At 43.5% G+C, this 23,532-nt stretch overlaps 1 protein-coding gene across 1 annotated transcript in view; it reads right to left on the bottom strand.

Moving 5' to 3' along the window:
• Positions 1 to 18,210, bottom strand: part of PDE8A (phosphodiesterase 8A) — a 2,216,737-nt gene extending 2,198,527 nt beyond the window's left edge. Inside the window, exon 1 of the mRNA XM_069222557.1 lies at positions 18,031 to 18,210. Coding sequence (XP_069078658.1) covers positions 18,031 to 18,087 — 57 coding nt within the window. The 5' untranslated portion in view covers positions 18,088 to 18,210. The remainder of the gene's footprint in view (positions 1 to 18,030) is intronic.
• Positions 18,211 to 23,532: the final 5,322 nt, after the last annotated feature.

The following is a 23,532-nucleotide window of genomic DNA, read 5'->3' as shown; positions in this document are numbered from 1 at the left end:
GCGTTGCTAGCGATCATTTATGATTTAATTGAAAAAGATGTAATTGAAGAGACAAGAGGCAACGTTTGTAATAGTCCTGTTCTGCCTGTTTTGAAACGTACTGACCCCTCTAAGCCACCTGTTTACAGGCTCGTGATTGATCTTAGAGAGGTAAATAAAATAGTTGTGCCACAGTTTCCAGTTGTTCCTGATATCACTGCCATATTGACTATGATTCCAGCTTCCGCCACCTGGTTCTCGGTGATTGACTTAAAGAATGCTTTCTTCAGCATCCCGATTGCAGAGGAGAGCAGGGATATTTTTGGATTCAGTTTAGGAGGCCGAAGTTTCCGCTTCAAACGCGCTCCTCAAGGCTACTGTGAAAGTCCATCAATATATAGTCAGGCTTTAAAAACACAGCTTGATGCAATTGTTTTACCTGACGGCGCTACCCTTATTCAGTACATTGATGATTTGCTAGTCGCTACAGATACTGAAGAGATTTGTAAAGAAGCCACCTTGTTGTTGTTGCATCATTTGTCTGATTTACATCACAAAGTGTCCCTTTCAAAACTGCAATATTGTCGACAAGAAGTGACCTACTTAGGTCATCTCTTATCGAAGGAGGGAAGGAAACTGACCTCAGAAAGAATTCAGGCAATTGCAAAATTGAGTGTGCCAAGGACACAGAGAGAAGTAAGTGCTTTCTTGGGCATTACATCATACTGCAGACAATGGATACCGAATTTTTCTTTGCTGGCCAAACCTTTGGTAGCATTGACCTATAAAGATACACCAAACCCCGTTCCGTGGTCTGAAGATTGTCAGAAAAGTTTTTCCGAATTGCGTAATGCATTGTGTTCGGCTCCTGTGTTGGGTACCCCCGACTACAGTAAGCCCTTTACACTGTATGTCCATGAGAAAGAGGGTTGTGCATTGCCAGTGCTGACACAGTCTTTTGGAGACAAGCAGCACCCATGCACATATTTTTCGTCGACTTTGGATCCGGTAGCTAAAGCATTGCCGAGTTGCTTGAGAGCCACAGTGGCAGCAGCTGTTTCTATTCGACAGTCTGCTGGGTTAGTGACGAATAATATGTTGATTGTGATGGTTCCACATGCAGTGGACACGTTGTTAAACAGGACCAAGACACAGCATTTAACTAGTGCTCGATTGTCAGGTTACGAGTTGACACTGTTAGCGAGTCATGTGCACATAAAGAGGTGCAATACGTTGAATCCAGCCACGTTATTGCCAATTTCAGTAGAAACAGATGATGTTGAACAACATGATTGTTTTCTTAGGACAGAAGAAGAAACTAAAGGAAGAGTAGATCTTAAAGATACTCCTCTTGTAAAGTGTGATGGTACCTTATGGGTGGATGGTTCATGCTTCAAGCTTCCGAATGGTGATACGACTGCAGCATATGCTGTCACAACTTTGCATACGATTGTTGAAGCTGCACGTATACCACATAATTCACCTCAAGCAGCAGAGCTGATTGCACTTACGAGAGCGTGTGCGTTATCGAAAGGAATGAAAGTGACCATATATACCGACAGCCAGTATGCGTTTGGTGTGGCCCATAGTTTTGGACGATTGTGGAAAGAACGTGGGTTCCTGACTTCGCATGGAACTAAAATTCAGCATGGTCAGTTGGTGAATGAGCTTCTTGAGTCACTGACCTTGCCATTACAAGTTGCGATTGTGAAATGCAGTGCACACAAGAAGGTTACTGATGATGTCGGTCGTGGCAATGCATTTGCTGACGAAATCGCAAAAGAAACAGCAAAAGATGTGATGAATCGAATGTATGTTGCAGGCCCCGCAAGATGGGTTGGTGACGTTGGAATGTGTGAAGATACGATAGAGGGTGTGAAGTCTCTTCAAGCTGAAGCTTCAGAGAAAGAGTTGAATGTGTGGAAAGAAAGTACGGGTAAATTGGATGAAAATGGTTGTTGGGTTGACTTGTCAGAACATCAGCGATGGTTGTTACCCGATGCGTATGTGCTTGCAGTGGTGACAATGGGTCATGGAATGGCCCATATCAGTGTGAAAGGGATTTGTAAGTTGTTGGCTCCAGTATGGCAAAATGCTGGAATTCCTAAATGTGCAGAGAATGTGGTCAAGAATTGCATGGTGTGTCTGAAATACAATCCTGGTAGGGGAACCCCAACTCCAGCTGGTCATTTTGCACATCCAACGTATCCGTTCGAGGTTTTGCAGCTAGATTTCATCCACATGGAAAGGTGCAACAATCTGAAATACGTACTCGTTGTTGTTTGTGCTTTTTCAAGATGGGTAGAAGCATATCCCTTAAAAGACAACACTGCCTTATCCACAGCTAAAACCCTTGTCAAATAATTCTTCCCTAGGTTTGGAATGCCGAGAATGGTCTGGAGTGATAATGGGAGTGAATTTGTGGGTCGAGTGATGAAAAAAGTATGTGAAGGGCTAGGCATCCAGCAAAAATTCCACGCTGCAAATCACCCCCAATCAGCTGGACTAGTAGAGTGCTATAATGGCACGCTAAAACTGAAGTTGGCAAAGATACAAGCGAGCTCTGGTCTTAAATGGCCTGATGCTCTGCCTCTAGCACTCCTATCAACAAGAATGACTGTGCTTTCGCGAGTGGGACTTAGTCCCTATGAAATTGTGTTTGGCCGCCCGGCCAACATATGGGGAGTGCCAAGACCAACAAAATTCAGTGAGATCGAACACCCTGTACTGCTTGATTATTTGTATGAATTGACGGCTAAATTGCGTGTTCTACACCAACAGGTTCACAATACTCTGCCTCAGGTCTCTGAAGCTCCAGGACATCTTATCGATCCTGGATCATGGGTACTGGTCAAGAACTTCCAGCGGACAAAGAATGACCAGCCCCGTTGGACCGGCCCCTACCTTGTCCTTCTCTCAACAAGATCAGCTGTTCGAGTAGAAGGGAAAAAGAACTGGATCCACGGCGTACACTGCAAGAAGGTCCCTTTTCCTCTACCGTACGACCAGTGGGTCCAGGAGGGGATCGCTGACTCTGAGACTGAAACTGTGCCTCGTCTTTTGCCATTTAGCAATGCACGTGTAAAAGGACAATTTCTGAACAAGAAAGTGACAATAATTTGCAAGAAGCTTTGCCACCGTCAATTCGATTGAACACTACAGAGCCTGAACTCTTGTTCCAGAACCAGACAGTACCTGGAAAAAGCCGTTATAATTTGAGACCAAGAACTAAGGACAAATAATTTTTTTCCGTTCCTTTGCTATTTTTTTTTAAAGTGCGGCTCTCTCATCTGAGAAACTTTCTTATTTTTGATTTTTTCTTTTCGAACCGCCATCCGGGTTCAGCTATAGGGTCGTGGTTGCCCAAGTCTTTGGAGTGCAGCTGAAGACGTTAGATCGACAGTTCTGGTCAGTCTAAGGGAGTTGCCCTGGACTGACGGAAGCATTCCCTAGCATAGAACACCCTACCACCACGAGCAGCAATTAGAGAGGATGGAGTTTTTCAAGAATGGGAGACCTGCCAGACAGATGGACTTTAAAGCCAGAATGGGTATAATAATGACAAAGAAACTATTTTTGATATTATGTATTTTCATGTTGCTTAGTATAATGAGGTTTTTAATAGGATATGTTTTATTCTCTTTTCAAGTGACATTTGCACCCATTACTCAGCCCATACCTCCTTCTACTGTTTCCTCGCATTCTTTTCACCCCCTGCCTGAACAAGAGTCTGCCAGAAGATTAGAGTTTGTCAACAATTCATTCATTCAGCTTCTACACCAACACCAATTAGTAGTGAACACAACTAACTGTTGGGTGTGTGGTCTTATGCCCCATACTACTGATAAAGGTATCCCTTATCTGGTCCTGCCTTTCAGCCATAATGGTTCTGTATGGGCATATAGAACGGTGTTCATATACGCGTATGAAGCCAACCCCCTACGTTCTGTGAAAGATAATCCTAAAAATAGTGCTCTAGCTAAGGGTATAGTAGATATGATTAGGGAAGACATTTCCTATGAGACTATCCCGAGAGATGAGACACTAGCATATATTGGATGGAACATAACAGGATATGGAGTTACTCTGAGTGGGAACCAGCGAGCAAAGAGATCCTCCCCGATTTGGATTGTACCCCATCAGGGTCACCTATGTCTGCAAGGTATTGGCAAGAATCCCAGAGCTCAGTTAGGGAAAAGTATCTGCACTTAAACATATGTTTTTGCGTCTCAGACTTCTCCTTCGTTCTTAGCAGCTAAGGGTACCTATTTCATCTGCCATAATAGAGCCTATACATGGTTGCCTCCTGACTTCTCAGGCACATGTTTTGTTTCATTCCTGTTACCTCCCACCTACACGGCCACTGCAGATTACCATAAGACAAGGATAGTTAGAGGTGTCATAAGTAAAGAAGACACTACAGGACAAGAATTTGGAGATTTCGTAAAGGGTTTTCTGCCGTTGTGGGGTCCTATGGTTAACAGCAGGAACATAAGGCAATTGACAAAGGTGGTTGAATCCACAGTAGTTGAAACCGCCGGTGCCCTTGGTAATTTGACTGCTGAGCTCCAGTCGGATCGCCTTATGACTCTTCAGAACAGGGTCGCATTAGACATCATACTTGCAGACCAAGGTGGGGTATGTAAAGTGATCCAATCAAGTTGCTGTCTTTTCATCCCAGATAACGCTCCGACAGTCTACCAGGCCATTTCCAAACTGCATAAGATCTCTGAATCTATTCACGTGGATAAAGGAGATTGGTCATTGATGGGGTGGTTCTGGGAGCTGATATCCGCCTGGGGATGGAAGACTCTGGTAGTCATTGGGATGATCTTAGCCATTCTTTTCCTGTCCTGCCTGTGTGTACAGTGTGCTCCTGCAATATGTGGCCTCTGTGCTACATCGTGTGTAAGGAAACCTGTATCAAGGGACGAGCTAAGTAATAGGATGATGCTACAGCAACATCTCAACGACTTTATGAATATAGACCTGGACTCAGATTAGCGTGAGTATAGGTTATTGCCTATGTAAGGGCAAAAGGAGGGTCTGTGGTACTGAAAATTCTGGACCCGTGTTATAAACGTCGTCGTATCACAACGATTTTGGTATCAGCAGACCGGGAATGATTAGAATAGTATGCACAAGCATTGTATTCATATTCGGGTAACGAAATCACCCGAATATCAGAGTTTCCGTCCTGAACCCTCGTGTTCAATTTAAACGACAGCCATTTTATGATTGCCCTCACATAGGCCAATGTCTAATGCTGAAAACGAGTCTGAAGGACACGTACACCTTTGCTGACTCCTCTGTGACCTGGGCAAGCTGACTCCACTGCCTGAAGCCAAACCTGTTCGGCCAGTTTCTTTCCCAGTGGCCGAATGAGATTAGTATCAAGGCACAACACATCATAAACCTTTCATCACACACAAACCATGCCTAATCTTACACACACCTGTCTCTGTTTCTTTCTTTATGACTTGCTTTACAAGGAGGAGGTGCCCGTTTATATTGGGGGTCCGTCGATATCTGATGAAAGTACTAAGCCTTGCCGGGTAATTGATTGAGGGCTGGACAAACTGAAATATGGGCTTGTCATCATAAACCTGCTATTTCTTTGTGGTGAAAATATGTGAATGGTCAACTGTAAAATAAGGAATGTTTGCCTAAAGCATAATATTTTGTATAAAAGAGAAGGTTAGCTTTGCAAAGGGAGCAGTCTCCTGAGAATATACACTGTGTTGTACTTCTAGGATACCTGTTACTGGCTGCAGCCAATAAACAAGATCTTTGACTTCACCAAGAAGACTCTGTGTTTCTGTAGTCTGAAACAGGAAGGACTCGAAGTCTTAGGGTGTGTTCCCTGGCACCGCTGGGTTCTGAAAAACCCAGTACTTCATTCCCACTCTCAGGATTTGAAGGTCGGCCTCTGGAGAGCCTGCCAAATGAGGGACTGCGATGGGTAATGGTGAAATTTAGATAATTAGGGATAAAGGTGGCACATACATCTGGTAAAAATGTACACCTATAATGTGGGCTGACTGCTGGCAGGTTTGAAGGCTTCAGTGGAGTTTTGAAATACATTGCCACTATCAGTCACGAGTAGGGTATCAGTGGTGAAAATCTTTCTCCTCCCTCGTTGTTTGTATGTTCTCCAGATTCAAAATGTCCAATCCATCGGGGCACTGTCAAAGAAATACAGTTTATTGATTTCCCTGCTATGAGTAGGCAAGAGGAGCAGGGTGTGGTTAGGGATTTTAAGACTGGATACAGTGGAGTGTGGTCTTGGCCTACCCAACATGGAATTGTACTTACTAATTAGCGATGCACTTACAGAATGCGGTCTGATCGTGTGCAGATGGGGACTATTGGGAGAAACATTTGCTTGCAGGGGTCCCTGGGGCAAAATTGATGGCAGGAGCCTGACATGCTGAACATTGCCTCTACATAGCGCAAATATTATCCAGGACATGGGAGATTACAATGAAGATAATAAGTAAACCACCCTTCTCAAGAGAGTTGCTGATGAAGAGGCTGCATCCATTTTAAAAACTGACACCTTTAAGTCAATGATAGAGTGGAGAGAAGGAAGATATGAGAGACTAGGGGACCTTCACCCGGGTGAGAGTTATATTACTTTGAAGAGCTGAGAGAAACTTTTGGAGGGGGGCAGCTCAATTCTTGCAGTTTGCCAAACTGACTAAAATAGCAAGAGATTTGTTGAAACAGGTATGTACACATTACCTGTGCAGGAGACTGTATTGTAATTACATGTATATATCGCGTACTACCTCTGACGAGGCGTTGAAGCATTATTGAAACAAATAGTGCTGGTCTGTCTAGTAATAGTAGAGCAGACTTGTCGGAGAGGTTATATTTTTCAGGTACATTAACATTGCCATGCTCACTGTTGCTCAGTGATCCAGTATATAAAAACATAACCTTATATGAAAATTCATCAGTTGTTTTCAAATTCACTTCGGGGTCACAAAGGCAGGAATTTGATCCATTATGGTGTATACCTTAGGAAAGAATTACTGTCCCGAAACTTCGGAGTGAGTTTATAAATTTGAGAATCTATCAGCCCACGTTGGCTAATCAAACACTCTTGAATAATGTGATATAGCCTTAGAACCCGCCGTAGCGGGCTCTACCGGCTATTAAAGGCCCTCTCCCGCGTTAAATTCCTGAGCCGAAGGCGAGTGCATTTAACAAGGGAAAGGGCCTTTAATAGCCGGTTGAGCCCGCTATGGTGGGTTCTAAGGCTATTAGAACATTCTGCCACTCAGGGCAGAATGTTCTATGAAATAAAACAAATTGATCACGGAGCCCGAAGGGATTAAAATCCCCTCGGGCTCCGTGAGGCTTTGTTCACAGCTGTTGCTGTGAACAAAGCGAACATTGGAATGTTGCCGCTGCGGGCTTTTACCGGCCAGTAAAAGCCTGCAGCACTCCCCTGTCTTCAATGGACATGCCAACATTCCAATGTTCTAATACTGATTAGAGTTTTGAGGTTTGATTTTTGCTGTGTGGTGTAGCAAATACTGTGTGTTTATGTACCATCCTGTACTCCTTATGGGAAAAAATGAGTTACTTTTGTAAATATTTAAATTTGAACATGTGAGGATCATTTATAGTATATTTATTGCGTAGTTATTAAAAGTCATGACCTTGGAAGATCAGTGGCATCAAATTAAAACAGATTTAAACTCTTGCCAGAGTTCGTTCTATACCTATGACAAACTCTCAAATAATATACACAGTATATAGTAGCAGGCCCCAATCTTGGCGCAGAAAGCAAATCATATTCAGCTTGGGTAACAGGTTCACTCAACTAAGCTACAATATTTTATAAAAAGCAATAGCACGCAAAATCATGAGACTTGAATTAGCATCAAATACTCTGCTCATTTATTATTCCTCCATGGTATCGATCGCCGACATTGATCTATTAACGGCTGACATTAATTTTAAAAATCTACCAAGGAACTGTGTTTCTATGCAGGTTAAATACAGGGATTTTGCAGAAGTGCATTTTCAAATGCCAGCCTATACTTTCTTTGTTTATTCAAAACAAGGCCGGGCAGCGCATGTGTGAATATGTATTGTTGCCTCTTTTCTGTAGTGGCAAAATCCTCAGCTTTCTGCGGAGGGCTGCCTATTTCCAGAATTGCTACTACTTCCCAAATGAGAAAAGACATAATCTTAGTCAAGTAGTTTAATTTTCAACTTAATGGAAGAGCTATTTCTATGATTTATTTGACCATTTGTACATATCTGAAACAAGCTTTACATTTTTTTACTACAAAGTATTTTCAGGTTGGTCTCCCATCATTTAGTTACTAGCTGCTTTGCCATTACTTTTTGTAATGCAAAACCACTTTATCAAGGTTATGATTTTCAATTATTGTATTTTATAGTTAAGCCAATGTAAATTTCTAAGGGTGGTAACACTTGTGCTTGTGCCATAACAATGCCCAAGTTAAGATGGCGGCTTTTAATTTCCTGTTTATTTCCACAGGTTTACTTCCTGTTTTGGCTGTAAAAAGGAAACCAGACGAGTTCCAATTCGCATCACAATTAGGCTCTTTTGCCGGTTGTTCGCTTGTTGGACACACTGGTTTTCTTTTGTATCTTACATCTTACGTCTTTCTTCATTCTTTCGATCATCTGCACATCCCGTTGGATGGCCTTGCTTGGTGGAAGGTACTGCATCAAGGTCTTTTTTCTTCCACCGTACTTCACTTCTTGTCACATCTCTTGACTACTTAAGACTACTTTGCAGTCTGAGGTTGCTTCAGAAAGTGGTCAGACTTTTCTTCGCCTCAGTAAGAACCTTTAGCTGTCTCCTAAGATATGCACCATTAACAATATAAGATGGACATGTACACTAAGAAAGGCACTGGAGTACAGGACTGGACCTAACATGCCACCTTGTGTTCAAATGAATAAAAATAACTAAACTATGGATGTAACATAACCCAAAGGAATACCAAAATACGTGAATAACCAGCCCCTTCTTGGTTATGCTAACTCTATCCTTTTACAAAAGGCACAGATTATGCAACCCACGAACTACACCGATCCTGAAACTCAGTAGAACACTGAAGAATTAGGCGACCTGGCCATATAATACAAAACAACAACCACAAACTAAACAACATTAAAACAATGACAAGCAAAGTCACAAAAGTCAATACTGCAAACCAGTAAAGCAAATGGCATAGCAACCATAGAAAGTGGTGCAAAATTAATAAAGATGCCTCAGTACTGCAACATTCATGAAGTTATATCAGACCTTGCGATCCTGAAAATTGGATCAAATCTCTAATGCTTTTGAACCAACGCAAACCATTAAGGTGGTCATTATGAACACAGCAGAAACAACTGCCATGTTCATGCTGGCGGTCAAAACACTGACCGCCAGCGACCCTGGAACCCCGCTGGCCAGATAATGAACTTTTCTGTGGGCCGGAGGGTGGAAACTTTGTTTCCGCCTGCCAGCTCACAGAATGGCTCGGCCAGTACATTGATGGCAGCTCTACATGGAGCCGCCGTCAATGCCTCTGTGCAGCAGGTGCAGTTGCACCCGTCGTGGACCTGCGCGACGGGGCTCTGCACCGGGGCCCCCGCACTGCCCATGCAAAGTGCATGGGCAGTACAGGGGCACCCCCTTCACCAGCCTTTTCCTGGCGGAAAAGACTGGCGGGAAATGAAACATTATCCGCAGGGTAGCGCAGCTACCCTGGAGGATGGTGTTTCAACTCGCCGTCAGGCTGCCTGATGGCGGGAGCCTGGCAGTGGGTGACGGCTGCCGCTGGTGGCCCTCACCTTGTTCGTGATATGGCGGTTTGGCCCGCCATGCGGCTGGCGACTTCAGCCGGCATGGTGGGCCAAACCGCCATGATTGTAAGGAGGGCCTGAATCATGAAAAGCTGGCTACCATCTAGCACCCTTCACTTAAATCAAACCAGTCATCCAATACAACAAGCAAAGAGAGTAAAACAACAAACGAAAATAATTCTGCTGTGCAGCACATCCATATAACAACTCAAACAAATATGGAGTCATGAGACAAGCATACAGCCATCAGTAGCATAGTCTGTGTGTTCTGGGCCCTATTGCAAGGAAGGATTATAAAATGCAGCAATAATCAGCATTCAGTGGGCGCCTGAACCCCAGTACAATGCAACTGCTGCACCAATTGAAGCTACACCCCAAGGGGCAACTTGAACCTATGTACACTTTGCATTAAATGAAATTCGGTACCTCAAGAAAAAAAAACCAAGCATCTGGTCACACAGTCATAACTCAGCCCTGTCCACCTTACACACTTGTGGGCAAACACCAAAAGTTAAATTATCTTGTAACCGTACCCAATACACATACAATAACTTGTTAAATACAGCAGTAAATATTATTAGTACACAACAACCTCCTTCCTGTCACTAGAGGTGATACAAACACCTTTTACTATCAATTCGAACATGTACAGTATATATGAAAAATATTCACTACTATAAAATTCAAGAACAGCATTTTCTTCAGAGATGACACCCAATATTAGATTGATAATAATAGAACATAATAGCAGCCTGTAAATGACAATTATAAAAATACCTCTATATGTCTTGGGTGCTCGACATCTAACTAGTGTCGAGCAGTGTGTATTTAAATATAACTGGTCCTAATGGTCCAACCTCTTTCTTTACCTGTGAGAGATCTAGAAGAATTAATGAAAACAATTCCTGACTAGCAAAAAAACACATATGAAATCCAGCATTAGCAAAGCCAATAGGTTGCCGCCTGTGCAAAATCTATTGTCAATATTAATTAGGTCGAGTGCGCAAGCACTTCCGACCTGTTGTCTTTCTGTTGGGCTTTTAACCACTCCCATGTCACGCCCATCACTTTCATTCTTTTGTGGGCTTGCCTTTTCAAATTCCCTTCACTTCATTTGTGCATACGTAATGCCTTTTCTTGTGTTTAGCCCTCCTCGAGAACACTGGCCAATTACTGAAAACACACGCAGCTCCATGTTTTCCCCATGGTTTCTGGCCTACTTTTTATTTTTATTTCCTACGCAGCACGCTCTCACTCTGCAGCAATAAAGCACCTTGCATGACTACCAGTTTACTTCTATTGTTCGAGTTCCCGCTGTAAAAAACTTGAAAGCGCCATGAGCGCAACTGAAAAAAACAAAACAAACAATGACAAGTAACTACCAGTTACTTGTCATTGTTTGTTTTGTTTTTCAGTCATGCCCATGGTGCTTTTAAGTTTTATACAGCAGGACTGCTGATTGAGTTACTGCCGTATGAAGCTTGAAAGCACCATGAGCGAGACTGAAAAACAAAACAAACAATGACAACTAAATACCAGTTACTTGTCATTGTTTGTTTTGTTTTTCTGTAGCGTTCCTGGTGCTTTCAAGTTTTATACAGCAGGTAGTCCCGCTGTAAAGAACTTGAAAGCGCAATGAGCGTAACTGAAAAACTAAACAAACAATTACAAGTAAACTGGTAATTACTTGTTTTTTTTTATATTTGCAGGGAGAGTCTTATACAGCACAACCAGGCGTTATTGAAACGCTTTATATAAGCACAAGTTACATTACACCGCTACATATTGATTTCTTGGTAGGCACAGGGATATTAAGTAATTTGCCCAATGCACAGGAAGTTGAGCTGTTGGCGAGACTCAAACCTAGTTCACCAGTGCTTGCTTTGTCCCCAGCTTTACCAACCTTGCCGTGTTCATGATGTTTGTTAAAAACATTGTTTTTACATTGGCATATTTATGTGCTTCTGTAGGAAGCTGGCCTGGTGTGTTGTGGGTAAGTAAGGTACTTGCATCTTATACCAGCTCCAGGTATTCCCTATTAGTGTATTGTAGGCAGTGTCTAGAAGCCAGGCTCTCCAGCGGTAGCTGTGGATGAGCAGCCACGGCTTAACTAGAAGACATGCAAAGCTCATACAATACGACTCTAGTCACACAGCACTTACAAACATGAAAGAAAACACTTGGTGTTACAAAAATAAAGGTACTTTATTTTAGTGACACAATACCAAAAAGTACTAGAGAGGCAAACCTCCAATAGGAGGTAAGTAACACACTAAATATATACACTAGTAACCAGAAATAGGAATAGAAAGTGATAGAAAACAGTGCAAATGCAGTTAGACAATAGTGACCCTAGGGATAGCCCAAACCGTATACTTAAAAAATAGAATGCGAACACAGGACCCCCACCTAGGTAAGTGGAATGTGTAGAGGGACACTGGGGGTGCTAGGAAACCCCAAAGGCAAGTACCACAGTGCCCTCTAACGACCAGGAGAAAAGGAGAAAGTTACTGGATTTTCCTCAAACCACCCAAAATGAAGGAAATGAAGAAAATGCCACACCCAGACAAGACTGCAAGAAACCAGCGGTGGATTCCTGAAGAGGAAGACCTGTGGAAGAAGGGAACCAAGTCCAGAAGTCAAAGAAAAGGAGGAGTAGGAGCTACTACCCACCCAGCTGTGAATGCAGGAGTTGGTCGACAGTGATGTGAAGGTCAGCATTGCAGCCCTGGAGTAGGCGAAGAGTTCCTGAGGGATACAGATGACACCCCATGATGGAAGAAGAATTGCAGTCGGTGTTGGTGCAGGAATTCCACCAACAAGCCTTGGCAAAGGCAAATGTTGTGGTTGGCAAAAAGTGGAGCTGCCGGGGACCAGCAAGACCCAGGAGGACTCAACCCAGGAGGGGGACTCAAAGGGGACCTTCAGCAACACAGAGAGCCCACAGGAGCAAAGGCAGCATCCACATGAGTCCCACAGGATGGAGACACAGGAGTCGCATAAGAGCCCCCGCAGCACAATTGGGGAAGGGTCCCACGCCGCAGGAGAACCACGCAGATGGCTGCGTGTCGCAGGAAGGATTGCTGAGGGCTGGAGCTACATGTAGTCTGAAAATCCCTTGGAGGACATACAAACAAGCTTTGGCAGCTGCAAGAGACACAGTGCACGGGGGTACTGTCCTGCATAGGAAGGCAAGTGCTTACCTCCACCAAAGTTAGACAGCTGGCAGACAGGACCAGAAGGGCTACACCTGACCACCACCCGTCATGCAGGATCCACGCAGCTCAGGATGAGAGGGACCCATGCAGCCAGTCGTTGTTGCAGTAGGGGCCTGCGGATGAAGGGAAGTGACTCCTTCATTCCAAGGGAGATTCCTTCTTCCTTCTCGTGGCTGAAGACTTGCCTCTGGGGGAGCTCTGGGAACCACCCCTGGGGGGGGTGATGGACAAGCGAGTGGTCACTCCCCTTTCCATTGTCCAGTTTTGCACCAGAGCAGGGACTGGAGGTCTCTGAACAGAACCACATGTGCCCTTCAAAGCATACCAGTGGCTTGGGGAGGCTACCCCTCCCAAACCATGTAACACCTATTTCCAAAGGGAGAGGGTGTTGTTCCCCTCTCCCAAAGGAAATCCTTTGTTTTGCCTTCCTGTCCAAGTTGTTCAAGCAGCAGGAGGACAGAAACCTGTCAGAGGAGTGGCTGCAGCTTGGGCTGCCTGGAAAACTCCAGAAAGGCTGGCAGAAGCAATGCTGGGAGTCCTCTAAGGATCCCCCAGATTGCATGGAATCATACTTACAATACTGGCAACAGTATTGGGGTATGATTCCAACATGTTTGATATCAAACATGCCTAGGTTCAGAGTTCCCATTATGTAGCTGGACATAGGTAGAGACATATGTCCAGTACATGCATAAAATGGTGTCTCCGCACTCACGAAGTCCATGAAAATGCGACAGTAGTTCGTGGGGCACCTCTTCTAGTGCAGGTGTACCCTCACACACAGGTACTTGCACCCTGTCCTCTGGGCTAGAAGGGCTTGCCATAGGGGTGACTTATAGTGACCTGGTGCAGTGACCTATGGTGAAAAAGGGTGTTTCCACCCTTTCACGCAGGCTACAATGGCAGCGCTGCAGAACATTTTGAATGGGCTCCCCATTGGTGGTATAATACATGCTGCAGCCCATGGGGATCTTCCTGACATCACAATGCCCTGGATACCTGTGTACCATAAACTAGGGACTTACATAGCCAGTATGCCAAGTGTGGGGTGAAAATGGTACATGTTACAAAGTTAGAAGGGAGAGAGCATAATCATTGGGGTCCTAGTCAGCAGGATCTCAGTGAACACAGTCAAAGACACTGACAACACGCAGAAAATGGGGGTAACCATGCCAAGAAAGAGTGTACTTTCCTACAGCTTTCTTTAATTTATGGGATTTTTTTGGATTGTTTCTGGTCGACCCTGCCTTATTTCCCCATCAGAGGCATTAATCATGCTTTATTTCTTTAGCATTTGTTTTCTGTTGAAGGAATTTTTGTAAACCCTGTTTTGCTGTTGCCATTAATAGTGCATCCATGATTTTAACAAAAATGCTTGCTGCTCGCTAACTACGGTGGGGACGGAACAGAGCTCCTTTATGTTTCGACTGTAACAATACCATCTCAAACACTAAGACACACACATTGTAAACACTGCATCAATGAAAACAGAAAATGGTGCTGAAATGTCAGTGTTCGTAATCCTGAATCTTGTTTTCAATCCCAACCCTGCTGGCCTTTCTCATCTAGCTATATATAATCATTAGTTTCTCACTTATGCTATTCTTTTTTATATGGGATTGGCTTGGTCCCAAGGCCTGTTGGCCTTCAGAGGTATTATTCCTTTGATAATTTTCGGTATGTGCACTAATTTTCTGGGCTTTTCCAGGCACAGCATTTATTTTGATTTTATTTGCAGCAGGTGTTTTATATAGCGCAAACTCAACCCTGAGATATTAGACCCATTATTTAAGCACAATTTACATTGCACAACTACACATTAAGTTTTGGTAGGCACAAGGATATTAAGGGCCTCATTAAGAGTTTGGCGGAGGGGATTACTCTGTCCCAAACGTGACAGATATCCCACCCGCTATATTGAAAGTTCCATTATATCCTATCAGGCCCTAAGTATTTTGCCCAAAAGCACAGGATGTGGAGATGACACCGAGACTCAAACCTGGTTCACCAGTTCCAAAGTCGCCAGCTCTGGCCGTTACACCATATAAATGTGATAACAGGGCAAAGGAAATGATTTGGTGTAGTGTTTCAGTACCATACAGATGGCTTTCTGGCCTTACTCAACCATTAGTTTATAATTACCAGTTACTGGCCGTTCAAAAGCAGCAGTCCATTATTCCCAACCTTACTGGCGTTTCTCAACCGGCTGGATGTAACCTCCGGTTTCTTATGATATTATTTTATTACATATGTGTTTGGATTTTCAATTGCGTGAACATTACCACATCTGGTTAGTTTCAGGCATCCCTGTTAACCTTCTCCATCTCCCAATTTTCCCAGCACAAATGTCCTCAAACAGGACTCAGGGAACTGCTCTTAATCACCATGCCACGCCAGCAGAGCACCAGCCAAATACACATGAATTCCTCTTGATTAGTGTCAGTCCGCTGCGATGCAGGTACTATTTCTTCTACCTCTTCCCATTCCTCTTGCCCTCTTTGTCAAAGCGTGTATTTTTATTGTTTACCTCGGCTCGTATCAGCATGCAGCTCTCACACCTATCTGTTCAACATGTTACATAATTCCTCCTCACAAATACAATACACACCACACAATTCCAACCCACACAATCCCATAACTAACAATTCCAATTCAACCAACATAATTTCACTCCAAACCACATACATCCAGTCCATACTGAAAACACATAGATAAAAGACATTGTCATTTACAATGACAATAACTCTTGCATATGCGAGACCAATTGCATTGTAAATGTTGCACGGCAGTGCATTATAATTAATTAACATAGCAACACTATGGGTTTGTATCTTGGCTAGCGAGCATCAGTTTGAGGCAACATGAACTTCTCCCTTTTAGATGAAAATTTTGCTTAAACTTAGCACCAAACCTTTCCCACAGCGTACCCACAAACTGTGTGTTTAATCCTGACTTCACAACAGTGTAAGGCATTCCAAATTATGTCAACCTCAATATAAAAAGTAATTTGTTTGGAAAAGGACTTTGCTCTACTTTAAAAATAAATCTTACTCTGTACAAATTTCATTTGAGGTGTCTGAGATAAAGCTTACTGAAAGCTTACTGAAATATACAGAGAGCTGACTATTAAACTTTGATTTGAAGTGGTTTGCCTCAAGAACGCTGTAAGCAAATGAGCAGCTGAAACAAATTGTTAAGCCATAGACATCCAAGGACGCCCATAAATAAACTATGTCCATGAAGATAAGAAGAGGGTATTTACTTAAATGTTCTAAGTTGCGGAGCAAGCACGTCGACAGAAGGCTTTGTATAATAAACATGGAAGCCTCACCAGTACCAGACTACGGACTTGCAAATGAAAAGTGAGAATTCGCAATGCACAATGGTACGAACTGCAATGCATGTGTGATTCCTTCTAAATAGCTAGCATAAGGGGCGACCAAGAGGCGTTCCTATCCACTTGTAGTTCGCAAAGAAATAAACAAATGCTTTGCAACCATTTTTGCCGTACAAAGCACAGCCTGGTTAGCGTCTGCCAAGGGCAAGCAAGATCCAAAATATAAGTTGTCAAAACTGAACAACTTACACTCTGCTTGTGCAGGCGGAGGATGTCCCCAGTTCTTATCATTAGAGTAAACTGAGGCCCTAATACTCATTCTCATTCGCAGGGCCACTTTAATAATTTTCATTTGTAATAAAAAATATTCTCCATATTTGCAGTACGGCTTACTTAATTCATGCATTTGTACAAGTTTGGAAATGTCACAGTCCTCTTCTAATGAGAAGGTAATTCCACTCGAAGCAATTAGCTATTTGAGTGCCACGACTGATGACATAACACCTCTGCATGCTATGAACTCAAACTGTCAAAACAGATTACAACAGCTAAAGGTCACTTTAGCATGAAACGTTAATGAAAATGCCTCAACAAAGGAATTTTGCTGTTCAAACAACAAACATTGCTCGATTCTGAAACTGAAATAAAGGAATAATTGCATTTTTTTTAAACAAAGTGATTCTGGTGTGCTCACATCTGCTTGTTATTTTGACACAAAATGATGCGTTGGTTTGCGATTGTTTGCCTATTGTATCCTTGCAGAATTATTTAATATATTATCACCGTGGAGCATGCAGAAGTCCTCAAGATTCAGTACCAACAGAGAAGTAAATCCAGGATTATATGGCAGTACCTGGAAGCTTACTCGCTACGCAGTTTCGCTTCAAACAAATTGGAGAAAAGACCCACGGAAAAGTGTCCTTAATCTTTTAATCTCATGTAACAGGATGAGATGAATATAAACTTGCTGGCCAACCCGTCCAAACTGGAACCGTGTCAAGTTCCAATTGGAGGAAATAACAAACGTCGTGCAGGATGTCCAAATGGCCATTAGTGGAGAGAATGCACCATTTGAACGTCTTTTATATGGCACATTAAAGCGTGATAAACTAGCAAGCAATGGGCAAGTGCAAAGGTGACGAGTCTGTGAAAGAGCCCGTTGTTTGTTTCTATTCCACATCGCTCCACACAGCAGAGCGCAGGGCGCCTTCTTTAATTCCCTTTTTAGTTCCCTCGAAGAATCCAAGAGTAATGGTACTAGGTGCGTTTCACAAAACACGCTATGAAGCTGTCCAGTTGTTTACATTACGCTCTTCACGCCCAGTACCAGCATTTTGCGTAATAAGCTGATAACATAAAGATGTAAACTCACAACTCACTTAGAAGGCGACTACTTCATACCCAATATTTTTAAAGGTCTCCCAGGAGGTCGGCATTCTGGTATTGAAATGTTAACAACAGAGCTGCAAGCCAGCAGTTCGAATATTTTATGGCATTTTAAAACTGAACTTTTAAAGATACTTGTAAAAAGTTAAAACATCAATCTAGCAATTTAAGACGTTCAGTTTTACGCTAGAAGGCGGACTCCAGCTACCACTGCCACCTGGAAAGTGCATATTCACCTTTTGATTTTGTTTAATCAGCTTTTCTCACCTTTAGCAAGGGTTCATTCTTGAGTGCGCTTGTTTCCACGGCTTTGACTCCGGACATGGCTCCTTTCTCTCTCTGTAGCTTTAGCAGTCCGACTTCCAAAGGCAAAGAGCCAAATCAGACCAGATGAACTCACTCAAATCACAGCCGTCCGCTTCAGCAAGCACCCATGTGTATCTTATGTACACAAGGACCAGCTCACAGCGCCCTGTACCTTTTCACGGCTTGCTAAATTCCAAAGTAGCACGGAATACAAACCTATGCTACGCTGAGGCGTCTATCAACAATCCTCTCTGACCGAGCTTCAAGAATTACGCACGTAGAACTGCCTGCCGAGGGGCCACCTCTCCGCAGGCACCCTCAACACCATCTAGGGACACTTTAACTAAACCTGACAATCCTGTACTAATTCTAATGTTGTAAGCCACGCCCCTTTGGTTGAGAGCTTGACAGGATCATAAAATAATCAGAAACCGGGTCACCAAGCAACTAGTGATCCCACGTCACTAAATGCAATAAAGTCAGCTTATTACCTGGCTGGGTAAACAGTGCTGTGAAATGAACGCAAGCCAAGAACTGCAGCAGTTTATCTGCAGGATCAGTTTCTAGGAAGTAAAGCTACACAAATACATATCTAGGGCTATCTTTTGCTAGTTAGTATGTAGCATAGTCATTCATTTTGAGGTGTGTGAAAACATTTTTTTTTTTTCAGTGAAAAAACAAAGGTTACAGGGAAGTTATAGATAGGCTCGAATTACCCACCTACAAAACCAGAAAAAAATAAGCAGTTATATTTACCTGAGCTAACTATAACTTGCGCCCCTGTAATGCAAGATATAATCCACATTCGCCAGGGAAGAGACAAGACGACACCCACACTCACTAGGGAAGAGACAAGAGGTCACTCATAGCCACCAGTGTTTATTTATTTTTTTCAGTGAATTTCTACGTTTTTTAATAGAAAGTATTCTGGATTGTTCTATATTAATGTAAAGCTAAGGAAAACCGAGAAACAATGTGAGAAAAGATAGTACCTTATACAGTAAATTAAGTTAAAATAATGGGAATGGGGGTAAAATATAAAATAAGAGTGAAATGTGATATGTACAGTAATCATGTAGAATAAATATTTGACACTACATTAAATAATTTTTCTTTTTAATTGTGGATCCGCGGTTTGTCATATCACCAAATTCTAAAGTTTTTTTTCCAGTCACATGTTGTCTTGAAAAAAAAAGCTTGAATTCTGATCTGTGGATTCACTGTTTAAAAAAATATATTTTTTGTATAAAGGGGCTGCTATATTAAAGTGTACTATAAAAATTACCATGATTATGAGCTGGTAAATGCTTTTGATTATTGTTTCTTGCATAAATAAGGTATTTTAATAGTACGGCGAATCTGCAGATTATGGATGAAATCTGTAGATTCGCCCAATGATGAAAACAAATCTGCCTTTCTATTGGTTAATATGAGCCACACCCAACCTTTGAAAAAAACACACCCAATGCTGGCATTTTTTCATTGTCTGCTGCTGAAGGAGGTTGAAATCTTCTTGTTCCTGAGAAGCCATGGCAGAAGCTGCTGGTCCAAGTACATCTGAGGGACCATAGACTGAAGAACAAGATTTGGAACATGGGCATCCTGAGGAGAAAGAGTGTGATGTGTGGATGTGGTTTACTGTTCCAACAGGGGAGAAAAAATGCAGTTGCTAAATATGTTGAATGCAAGCTGTGTGGGAGGAAGAATTTTTAGTGGCACACTTAAAAATATAATTATGGCATGTGGAAGCATATAAAAAGTTATCATGAACGTACCTACTTCAGAAGAGTGAGAGAGAGAGCTACAGAAACATCAGGTGCTGCTCTTTCTACTTATTATGCTGGAGGAAGACCTGCAAATATTTGTATGAGTTAATGTGTTGGTGTATCAGTGTATGGTGTATGGTGTATCAGTGGCTCTGTTACTGTATGCAATAGTATGTGTTTATGTGTATCAGTGTATGCATCAGTGCATGCCTGCGTGTGTCAGTGTCTCAGTGTGTGCGTGGGTGTGGTAGTGTGTGCACCAGTGGGTTCCAAGGTATGTCAGTGTATGGAGCAGTATGTGATTGGGTGTGTCCGTCTGTACAACAGTGTGTCCATAGGTGTGCCAGTGTATGCATCAGTGTATGCTTGGTTGTTTTAGTGAATGCATTAATGTCTGTCTGGGTGTGTCAGTATATGCATTACTGTGTGCCTGGGTGTGTCATTGTATGCACCAGTGTATGTCTAGGTGTATCAATGTATTTGTAGAGCGCAGCTATTCACCTGTTAGGGTCCCAAGGTGATTGGGGGGTGGGGGGGCAAAAGTGAAGGTCAGAGGGGATCAGGTGAAGAGCCAAATTTTGAGGTCCTTTCTGAATTGTGAGAGTGGGAGATCTTCTGAGGTGGATAGGAAGGGAGTTCCAGGTCTTGGCGGCGTGGTGGGAGAAGGACCTTCCTATGGCTGTGGCCTTCCGGACACGTGGGACGGCGTTGAGAGTGAGGTTGGCGGAGTGGCGTTGCAAGGTGGGCGTGTAGAAGTGGAGTCTTTGGTTGAGGTATTCTGGTCCGGCGTTGTGGAGGGATTTGTATGCGTGGGTGATAAGTTTGAATGTGATTCTCTTGTCCATTGGGCGCCAGTGCAGGTCTCTCTGTAGGGTGAAGGTGTGGCTGTGTTTGGGGGCGTTCTTGATGAGACGGGCAGAGGCGTTCTGGACGTGTTGTAGTCTATTCCGTACCTTGGTGCTGGTTCCGGCGTAGAGTGAGTTGCCGTAGTCCAAGCGGTTGCTGACGAGGGCCTGGGTGACTCTCTTTTGGATTCAGTTGGGATCCAGTTGAAGATCTTCCAGAGGATGTGCATAGTGTTGAAACAGGTAGAGGAGACTGCGCTGACTTGACAGTTCATCAAGAGTGCTGAGTCCAGGATGAAACCGAGGTTGCGGGCATGGTCGGTGGGGGCCGGAGTGCTTCCGAGGGCAGTGGGCCACCAGGAGATTTCCCAGGCTGAGAGGTTGTTGCCGATGACGAGGATTTCTGTTTTTTCAGTAGTTAGCTTGAGGCAACTCTCCTTCATCCAGACAGGGACTGCCCTCATTCCGTTGTGGAAGTTGGCTTTGGCTGTGAGCAGGTCATTGTGAGGGAGATGATTAGCTGAGTGTCATAGGCATATGAGACGATATTGAGTGCGTGTTGTCTGGCGATGGTGGCTAGGGGGGCCATGTAGAGGTTGAAGAGGGTGGGGCTCAGAGAGGAGACATGCGGGACGCCGCAGATGATATTGGAGGCCTCTGAGTAGAAGGGGGAGAGACACACTGTTTGGGTCCTGTCGGAGAAGGAAGGAGGTGATCCATTCTAGTGTCTTGTCTCGAATGCCAGCGTCGTGGAGACGAGTTTGTAGGGTGCGGTGGGAAATGGTGTTGAAGGCGGTGGACAGGTTGAGGAAGATGAGAGCCGCGGTCTCACCCCTATCTAGGAGTATGCGAATGTTGTCTATGGCGGCGAGGAGGGCGGTCTCGGTGCTGTGGTTGCTCTGGAAGCCTGACTGAGTAGGGTCAAGGATGTTGTACAGTTCGATGTGTTTGTTGAGTTGTCTGTTGACAGCCTTTTCGATGGCCTTGGCTGGGACGTAGAGAGATGGGTCGGAAGTTCTTGAGGTCGTCTGGGTCTGCGGTTGATTTCTTCAGTAAGGGCTTGATTTCAGCGTGTTTCCAGATTTCTGGGAAGATGGCGGTTTTGAAGGTGCGGTTGATGATGTGCCGGAGCTTGGGTGCGATGGTGCTGCTTGCTTTTTGAAGATGTGGGGGGGAGGGAGGCAGGGATCAGCAGGAGAGCCGGAGTGGATGGAGTTCATGATGTTGAGGGTTTCCTCGTCGGAGATGTTTGCCCGGCAGAGTAGGTGGTGGGGGTTTGGAGGAGCTTCGGTGATGGCTATGACGGTGTTGGACGTGGGATGATCCTGGGTCAGGAAGCTGTATATATGTGTATCTGGTGTGTGTCAGTGTGTGCATCAGTATAAGCCTAAGTGTATCAGTGTATGCTTCAGTACATGCCTCGGTGTGTCAGTGTAGGCACTGGTATGTGTATTGGAGTGTTGCTTTGTGCATTAGTGTGTGCTTGGGTGTGTTAGGGTATATATCAGTGTGTTCCTAGGTGTGTCAATGTATGGATGAATGTGAGCCTGTGTCTATCAGTGTATACATTAGTGTGTGGCTGGGTGTATCAGTGTATGTATCAGAGTGTGCCTGGCTGTGTCAGTGTCTCATTAGCGTGTGCTTTAGTTTGGCAGTATTTGTATCAGTGTGTCCATAGAGTGTTATTGTATGCATTAGTGTGTACCTGGGTGTGTTAGTCTATATATCAGTGTGTTCATAGGTGTGTCAATGTATGCATGAGTGTGTTCTTGGGTACATCAGTGTGTGTCTAGGTGTATCAGTGTATGCATTAGCATGTATATGTGGTGCATCAGTGTGTGCCTAGCTGTGTGAGTTTATGCATCTTTATGCACTTGGATGTATCAGTGTGTTATTAGTGTGTGTCTGGGTGTGTCGATGTATGTATCTGGGTGTGCCTAAGTGTGTTACTGTGTGCATCAGTGTGCCAGCCTTTACATCAGTCTGTTCCTAGATGTGCCAGTGTATGCAACAGTGTGTCCTTGGGTGTGTTAGTGTATGGATTAGTATATGCCTAGATGTGTCAGTGTATACTTGAGTGTGTAGATGGGTGTGTTACTGTGACATTAATGTGTGCCTGTGTATGTGTTACTATATATGTTAGTATATTCTGGGGTGTATAATTGTATGAATGAGTATGTATCTATTTATATTAGTGTATGGATCTATATTTCCTGGGTATATCAGTGTATGTATAAACATGTGTTTGGATACATGAGGAGAGATGTGAGGGTGTTATTGGGTTTGTGAGTGTATGTGAAAGTGTGTGGCTAGGTGTGTAAATGTATCTATTAATTGTTGTTTAGGTGTATCAGTGTGTGAATGAGAGTGCCCTTAGGTGTGTTACCGAAGCCTTCTGTGTGTATCTGTATGTGTTAGTCTCTGTATTAGTATATGCCTGCATGTATCAGTTTATAGATTTGGGTGTCCCTGAGTGTATCAGGGTATATATTAGTGTGCCTGGGTGTGATAGTCTACACATTACTATTTGTTTGGGTGTATTAGTGCATGCATCAATTAGTATTTGGGTGTGCAGTGTCTGGATAAGTATGTGCTTGGGTGTGTTAGTGTGACTGTCAGTTTTGTTTGGGTGTATAATGTATGGATGAGTAAGTCCCTGGATATATTAGGGTATTTAATTGTGTGTGCTTGGGTGTATTCTTGTATGCATCTATGTCTGTGTGTGTCAGTGTTTGAATTAGTATGTGTGTGCATGTATAACTGCATGGATTAGTGTATCCTGCAGTATGTTGAGGGATATAGGAGTGCTTGCTTGTATGTGTAAGTGTATTCATACGTGTGTGCCAGGGTGT

This window comes from Pleurodeles waltl, chromosome 3_1, assembly GCF_031143425.1.
Source record: "Pleurodeles waltl isolate 20211129_DDA chromosome 3_1, aPleWal1.hap1.20221129, whole genome shotgun sequence".
NCBI classification, from domain to species: Eukaryota; Metazoa; Chordata; class Amphibia; order Caudata; family Salamandridae; genus Pleurodeles; species Pleurodeles waltl.
This window is presented reverse-complemented; position numbering and strand designations above follow the sequence as displayed.